This window comes from Salvelinus sp. IW2-2015, linkage group LG33, assembly GCF_002910315.2.
Source record: "Salvelinus sp. IW2-2015 linkage group LG33, ASM291031v2, whole genome shotgun sequence".
NCBI classification, from domain to species: domain Eukaryota; kingdom Metazoa; phylum Chordata; class Actinopteri; order Salmoniformes; family Salmonidae; genus Salvelinus; species Salvelinus sp. IW2-2015.
This window is the reverse complement of record NC_036872.1, coordinates 13,094,376-13,103,025: the sequence shown is the minus strand read 5'-3', so window position 1 is coordinate 13,103,025 and position 8,650 is coordinate 13,094,376. Positions and strand designations below refer to the sequence as shown.

General features: G+C 41.9%; 1 protein-coding gene across 1 annotated transcript; it reads left to right on the top strand.

Moving 5' to 3' along the window:
* The first annotated feature begins 2,967 nt into the window (after window positions 1-2,967).
* Window positions 2,968-7,392, top strand: LOC111957675 (malectin). Its single transcript, XM_023978597.2, has 6 exons — window positions 2,968-3,216; window positions 3,484-3,736; window positions 4,784-4,962; window positions 6,226-6,402; window positions 6,673-6,730; window positions 7,079-7,392. The coding sequence occupies exons 2-6, from the start codon at window positions 3,529-3,531 to the stop codon at window positions 7,324-7,326; spliced, it is 870 nt and encodes a 289-aa protein (XP_023834365.1). The 5' UTR covers window positions 2,968-3,216; window positions 3,484-3,528; the 3' UTR covers window positions 7,327-7,392.
* The last annotated feature ends 1,258 nt before the right edge of the window (window positions 7,393-8,650 follow it).

Here is an 8,650-nt window from a genome sequence, read left to right as displayed (position 1 = left end):
TAAATGGTTGATTTAGGTGCAATCTTACTGGCAGCAATATCCTTGCCTGTGAAGCCCTTTTTGTGCAAAGCAAAGATGACGGCACGTGTTTCCTTGCAGATAACCATGATTGACAGAGGAAGAACAATGATTCCAAGCACCACCCTCCTTTTGAAGCTTCCAGTCTGTTATTCGAACTCAATCAGCATGAAAGAGTGATCTCCAGCCTTGTCCTCGTCAACACTCACACCTGTGTTAACGAGAGAATCACTGACGTGTCAGCTGGTCCTTTTGTGGCAGGGCTGAAATGCAATGGAAATGTTTTTTGGGGATTCAGTTCATTTGCATGGCAAAGAGAGACTTTGCAATTAATTGCAATTCATCTGATCACTCTTCATAACATTCTGGAGTATATGCAAATTCCCATCATACAAACTAAGGCAGCAGACTTTGTGAAAATATATATTTGTGTCATTCTCTAAACTGTAGAGCTTGAAAATTTAAAATTCAAGCCCCTTGGGTGCTGCCATAGAGTTACATTAGAAGTGCCCATCCATGAAGGATCAAGGTCATTGGCCACAGATAAAATTACATCAAATCACATTATATCTACAGTAGCTTTGATTGGACTGATCATGTCTACATCATACTTCAAAATCGTGCAGTCATCATCATGAATCGAGTCAACAATCTAGTGGCAAATCCTTTTTAATCCTTGTCATATGAAGAGAAATAAGGAAGAGAAATTATAGCTTATATCGTTGCTCAACGGCTATTGGAAATAAACATTACACAAGAAGTTGGAAATCGCAAATTCAACAATGAGTGGTTTGGAAGGAATCAGTGATTAACTGCAAGCATTGCAAAGCAATCATTAACCTGCTATTCAGTGGAGTGGCCGTGTGGTCCCAAGTCTAAGATGAATGGTCTCTTTTCCTAGTTTAAAATTATAAACATTCAACATTGGCCATGCTGTCAATGAAGCTTGATTTGTGCCAAGCCCAAAACAAATGTTAACTTGGAAAGGCAAAATCTGACTTAATGAGTTCAAGACAACTGGGAACTCTGGGAAAAACGAGCTACGACTGGGAAAATACATTTTGAACTTTCATTGAACTCTGAATTGTAAATCGGGACCTCGGGCTTCTTTCTAGAGCTACGAACTGAAGAGCACTGACGTCATCGTCATTCAACCCCCCCCCCCCAGAGTTCCAAGTTGTCTTGAAAGCACCATAAATCCAGAGAATGCCAGACTTTGATGACAAAATTTGCCCACAAAGACCCGCCGCGTCACCTTCCTGTTCAAGTGAGCACAGCACAAGGTGAGTCCAAACAGGTCTTGTATGCTGCTGCATAAATGGTGTAATGTGCCAGGGAGATATGTATACTGTAGCTAAGAAAGTAATGCTAAGTGTATGTTGTGTAGTAAGCTGTTAGTAGCCCATGTGCCTCACCCTAATAATTTGGTCTATTTTCACCTCTTAATTTCACCTACTGTTCTGACTTGGTGGTGCACATGTAGCCTATAATTTAATTCCCAATCTGGCCCTCAACCATCACGGTCACCTAATAATCCCCAGTTTACAATTGGCTCATTCATCCCCCTCCTCTCCCCTGTAACTATTCCCCAGGTCGTTGCTGCAAATGAGAACGTGTTCTCAGTCAACTTACCTGGTAAAATAACGGTAAAATAAAATATAAAAAAATAACCTGTTATTGAGAAATGTAATCATCTGATAGCCAGGTGTCTCAGTGGTATAGTGCAATTAATGTATTGTTTAGTGTTGTGTAGTGGATTTGCTAGCATGCATCCCACTTGTATATATTTTTTGCCCCACCAAGATTAACATGCTAAAAATCACCACTGACCATAACCCAGGGCTCTCCAACCCAGCTCCTGGAGAACTATCCTGTAGAACAATCCTGTAGATGTGAGTAACCTGATTGTTTATCAACCAGTTAATTATTAGAATCAGGTGTGCTAGATTAGGGTTGGAGTGAAAACCTATAGGACGGTAGCTCTATAGGACCAGGATTGGAGGGCCCTGCATAAATCCCTTTCCTACCTAACCAATTGAAATGTAAACTTCAATGGGGGGTAGGCACGTCCCAAGGATCCCGGATAGCAAGGGACTTTTTTGACAAACCCAGAGTGCAACGCAAGCACGCTGCGTTGGACTCTTCTGATTGGACAATATTTCAAACATCGGTTGCGTTCCAGGCTATTTTTCATTGTAGTAGCGCTGCGCCGATAATCAGATCCCAAAATGCCTGAGAAAGTGTTTTACATTTATCGGGAGCCACATTGCTTTATACAGCAACCTTCGTGTCTTGTTAATGGGGTTCTCGAGAAGTTAAACACTTCGCATAGCAATGTGAGATCTGATCATTTACGCAGCACACCTACAATAAATACGACATGGAACACGACCATTTCCTTCTACCGATTTTGTGATTAGGGAAATCTGGGGAAATTAATATCACTTTAATTTAAATTTAAATGTTTGCCATGTAGCAGACGCTCCTGTCCAGGGCGATTTACAGGAGCACTTTCGTCATTCAAATTTGCATAGAATACATGTGCAGATTTGAACTGCAAACGTTTTTTTATTGGAATTCTTATCTATATATTATATCTATGTGTTATAAATGTTATTTTCGAACACACAATTAATAAAATCACGAATAACTCCCATTAGGTGTAATTGTGTGTACCTTCCGCATTTTGCCAACTGAACAACGTTGCACTTCAACCAAACCTCAGCTCGGTCTCTTTCGCATCAACTTTGACCCTCTCATTGGTAAAGAAAGTGAAAGTTAATATACAGCGGTTGTAGGGAACTGTATGTGATTCGTGAATCCAAAGCATTTATATGAATATGTTAAACTTTTAATACATATGTAGAAAAAATGCCATGTGATTGGGTGTCTCTTCAGTCATCCACTTCCTGTACAGTGAACCAGCAGTTCGTTCACACCCTCATGCAATGTGTGTGCCTCTATGGAAATCAACGTCAGTCATACCAATTTGGCAGAGAAGACCAAACGGCCATTATTGTCAATGAGAGCCGCAGTGTAGATTGTGGACTATTCGGTTTTACATTTAGCAGGAAACAGGCATAGAAGCAAGTTGCACCAAGGATTTTTCAACGTAAGAACTTCGTATTCAGCAAGCCACAGCTGCTGAGAGCTAGAGGAGGTCAGCTATCAAGCTGAGATAGCTAACAAGCTAGACAGGTAACTTACTGTAGCTAGCTAAATGTAGTAAAGCCCAACGAGGCAATTCGATCTAAGAGTATTTTACATTTTATATAGAGTAAACTGTGTTGACCGTACATTCTAGTTAGCGAACATTTGCCAGCTACAACATATTCACAATCAATGCTAATCTTAGCCAGAGAGCGAACATGCTAGCTAGCTCAATATATTTGACTATCTGGGGAGGGTTTTGTGCTGTCATTCATGCTAGCTAGCTACCTACTATTGATGCCTTCTCTCACACAGCTTCCTTGGGCCAACTGGTGTGTGTCTGCTTGTACCGAGCTGTGTATGGCAATGCAGTGGGTAAAAGTCCCACTGGTCGCCGGGCTGGTCGTGGCGGTGTTGTCGTTGCTGGCTGAACACTGTTGGGCGGATGGTGGGGGCCCAAACCTTGCTGAACGAGTTATTTGGGCAGTGAACGCTGGCGGGGAAGCTCACACAGACATGCATGGCATTCACTTTAAGAAGGATCCTTTGGAAGGAAAGCTTGGGAAAGGTGAGTCTGTCTAGGCATGGCTGAATCGTCATTTCCTTATTAGCGTCATAGCTAACCTCTAACTTTGTATGATACTGATACAGTTCCCTATTGCAAATGTGACTGCTAAATTGAATTAAAAGCTAACTAGCCAGCTACACGTTAGATCTGTGTGAAATTAGCCACACGTTTAACTATTTGGCTAAAAGCAAGTGAAATATTTTCTTCTGGCAGAGGGTAATCGTGTGATTGCAGATGTGTATTTTTCATAAATAAGATATTTCAAGCTAATCAACTCATGCATGGTTTTGACTTCCGCAATTTAACCAGGTTAACCCAATGAAGAGTCAGCATTACTTTCTAGTGCCTCGCTATTAACCCAACTGTGATGATAACTAACGATATTCAGAAATGTATGCCTTTAAAAGTAATAATTGGAAACTAATAACATGAGTAGTTAATTAAAAGTAAAGTATGAGGTAAATGATACAGTGATGAAACGTCATATTTGATGTTGTATGATAGCCACTTTGCTTAGTTCCACGGAATGTTCATCTATTCATTTGATGAAAAACACTTCACTCAGAAGCGACGTTTCAGATTGTTTCTTACATCCACTCTACTAAAACTAAAGACCAAATGGGTCTGTCAGGAAATATACTGAACAGAAATATAAATGCAACATGTAAAGTGTTTGTCCCATGTTTCAAAAACCGCTAGGCTACTCTTAACCGCTAGGCTATCTGCCGCTAACTTGCCAGAACAGATAAGTCATTAATATTTGAACATGCCAAACCATGGTTAGCCAGAAAGTTTGCATCTCACATTTTTTTTATGACTTTATCAGGCATAAAAATGCATGCACTATTTGCCTTGTTTGCAGCTTTTGTGTGCAAATACAGTACAAGAAAGTAAATGTATGCAGGCATCACTACTGTTCCGGTAGATGGGTAAGCAAATGTGTTTGTATTGTGTAAGCTTATGTGAGAAGTGTTGGGTGCAAATGCGACTGAATTGCTTATAAATCGACAACGTAGTAAACAATCTACTCTTTGTATTTCCCTCTAGCATCAGATTATGGAGTCCGTCTGCCCATATTGCGTTCTAGTCTTGAAGACCAGGTTCTCTACCAGACAGAACGCTACAATGAGGATACTTTTGGCTATGAGGTGCCGATTCGTGAGGAAGGAGACTATATACTAGTCATGAAGTATGCAGAAGTCTACTTTGCCCAGTCTCAGCAGAAGGTATGACAGCCATCCAATCAAATCATCATAATATGTTTTCTGTTTAGATCTCAAAGTTCTGTCCAGTAAACTGTAAGTCATGGTAATGTTATTCTAATTTGGCAGCAAAGATTGTTGTTCAACTTAGATGATGATGATGATGATGATCATACCACCCTGCATACCACTGCTGGCTTGCTTCTGAAGCTAAGCAGGGTTGGTCCTGGTCAGTCCCTGGATGGGAGACCAGGTGCTGCTGGAAGTGGTGTTGGAGGGCCAGTAGGAGGCACTCTTTCCTCTGGTCTAAACAAAGATCCCAATGCCCCAGGGCAGTGATTGGGGACACTGCTCTGTGTAGGGTGTCGTCTTTCGGATGGGACGTTAAACGGGTGTCCTGACTCTCTGAGGTCATTAAAGATCCCATGGCACTTATCGTAAGAGTAGGGGTGTTAACCCCGGTGTCCTGGCTAAATTCCCAATCTGGCCCTTAACCATCACGGTCACCTAATAATCCCCAGTTTACAATTGGCTCATTCATCCCCCTCCTCTCCCCTGTAACTATTCCCCAGGTCGTTGCTGCAAATGAGAACGTGTTCTCAGTCAACTTACCTGGTAAAATAATGGTAAAATAAATAAATAAAAATGATGATGATGATAGTCTCAAAATAGACAAATTCCAACAGATGTTTTATTGGAAGGTAATGATTTATTAGTCATCTATAAATACTTCTTACAAACTTGTACACTTAGGACTGAGGATTTCCCATGCTATTTTCTTTCTTTCTTTTGTATTTTCACCCCCTTTTTCTCCCCAATTTCGTGGTATCCAATTGGTAGTAGTTACAGTCTTGTCTCATCGCTGCAACTCCCGTACGGACTCGGGAGAGGCGAAGGTCGAGAGCCATGCGTCCTCGAAACCCAACCAAGCCGCACTGCTTCTTGACACAATGCCCATCCAACCCGGAAGCCAGCCGCACCAATGTGTCGGAGGAAACACTGTACACCTGGCAACCGTGTCAGCGTGTACTGCGCCCGGCCCGCCACAGAAGTCGCTAGTGCACGGTGAGACAAGGATATCCCTGCCGGCCAAACACTCACCTAACCCGGACGACACTGGGCCAATTGTGCGCCGCCCCATGGGTCTCCCGGTCGCGGCCGGCTGCGACAAAGCCTGGACTCGAACCGAGAATCTCTAGTGGCACAGCTAGCACTGCGCCACTCGGGAGGCCTCCCATGCTATTTTCATGTTGCGAATCTGGCTGGCTGAAATGATCCTTTCTACAGGTATTTGATGTGCGTCTTAATGACCATGTGGTGGTGAAAGACCTGGATATCTTTGAGCGGGTCGGTCACAGTACAGCTCATGACGAAATAGTGCCTTTCTCTATACGCCGCGGTAAGCTGAGTGTCCAGGGAGAGGTGTCCACCTTCAACGGCAAGCTCACTGTGGAGTTTGTCAAGGTGAGTTGAAGTGTGTCAGTGAATATTGTTTTTTCCTCTCCTGACTCATAAAAAAAAAAAAAAAAAAACAGAAGTGTCCAAGTTAAACGGTCAAGCACAAAATGTACTATTACCTACATACTACTCTGAATGTGTGTTTGTTTAGGCTTTTTCTATGCCATTAATATTTTTTTACAAATAATGGTAGGGTAGGATAGTGTTTTTCAAAATGTTCATTTGACACGTGGCTTTATCTCCTGGGAACTGATAACCTGCCCTGTGTTTTCTCAGGGTTATTATGACAACCCCAAGGTCTGTGCTCTGTACGTGATGAAAGGGACATTAGACGGTGAGCCTCATCAGTCTATTAACAGGAGAATATTCAACAGTGCCAGTCAAAAATAGCATTTTCTAAGATGTTGTCTTTATAATTCTGAAATTCTTTAAAGAATTGTAATGGAATGTTGTATTATTATGGAATATTTGCTCTCTTTTTTTATCCCATTCATTTTCAATAACATTTTTCATTTGCTCCTGAATCAATTAATTGTATGCACAATCCAGTCTAAAGTCATCACAACCTCTCCTCAATGTCCTCAAGTTCTGTATGACAAAATATTTTATTACCTTTCTATTTTCACTTAACACTATCTTTAAACCCATAATCTCAGCCCCCTCTATATTTTCTGCATCTCAGATGTACCAAAACTCCAGCCTCACCCTGGACTGGAGAAACGTGAAGAACTTGAGGAGGAGGAGGAAGAGGAGACTGAGGTAGGCGAGGAGGGTGGTAAGAGGAGTACCTCGACAGCTCCCAAGTACAAGGTCCAGTCAGGCCCCAGAACGCCAAACCCGTATGCGGCCGACAATAGCAGCCTCATGTTCCCTATCCTGGTGGCGTTCGGTGTGTTCATCCCTACACTCTTCTGCCTCTGTCGGCTGTGAGAACGTAAGTTCGAGGGGGAAACGGGGACATGAAGGACAAGAGACTGTGAAGAAGGGGGGGGGGGGGGTCAAAGTGACATCAAAGACACAAGGCAAGCATACAGATGGGAGAGAGCACAAGATCCAAGGGGAGAATGGTGATAACAGAGGACAAAAAAGAGACCACAAATTTGGAATGCTGGGCAGGCGGCAGAATAAAATGCCTTCCTCACTGACTAAGGTCACACACAGAAAAGGGAATGGAGAGAGTTTGTGTGTGTTGTACATCCGACACCTTTTCACCATGTGGCACATTACCACATCGCAAAGAAATAAGACAGGATTTCCCACTTTCAAACCAGGTTTCTCTTGTCTGGCAGGAAGTGCCTGGGATTATACTGAGGGGTTCTGAAGTGTTAGTGGCTGTCCCTCTTTATAGATACACTTATTGTTATGGATTTGGATGAGGTGTGGCTTGGAGTGAAGGGAATGCAGATAGGCTGCTATTATGATCAACAAAAAATCAGGCCCAGTATTTAGTCAGAGATGGAACAGGAGGTGAAATCATGAAAATTGACAGATTCTTAAAAAATTTAAATTTGAAGTTATTTTGTTTTAGAGATTGTGTTGTTGGTGGAATTTAGGGGGAGATGGTTACCAATTTGATCAGTTAGGCTTTAGAATGTTGTTTTTTCTTGCTCTTTTTGACTTTTTATTTCTGTGTTTGATTATCTCCCAACGTGCTGGTGTTTTAGAGCAAAAATGTACTTTCGCTTTTGATACAAGATGTGCCATAGTCTGATGAAGACAACATACCAGTAATTTCAACAAGTTCATACTGTTACAGCCTGTTCTTTGCAGCACATTGACATTTCATGTGCTGTTTTATAAGACTGCTGATGAAGTGTTATCACATTCAAGGTGGGTTTCACAATTCTCTTGCATAATGTTTCAAAAATGCATGTGTACCTCAATGGGACTATCCCATGCTGTGCTGTTTCATATAGCTGATGCAAGTTTCCTCAAATGTGATCACAAGTAAGAAGTCCACTTGTTGTGCTGGCACGCATAAATATCTGTCCTAGCAGGTACCTTTTGAGGCAACTAGACTATAACGTTATCAGAAATTGAATCTTTTGAGGGTTTACCTGGTTTTTAATCACATTGATAAAACCCTCTAACTTCTGTGTTTTCCACTTAACGGTACATGGCTTGGTTTGCAGCTGATGAAAGGCCACCTTTGGAAGGTTATGTGAAATAGTTCTGAGCGATTTGACTTACATTGCCAACAGTGAGGGACCTGATCATTTAACAAATACTCTAGTGGGACAGGTCCTGAATCAGG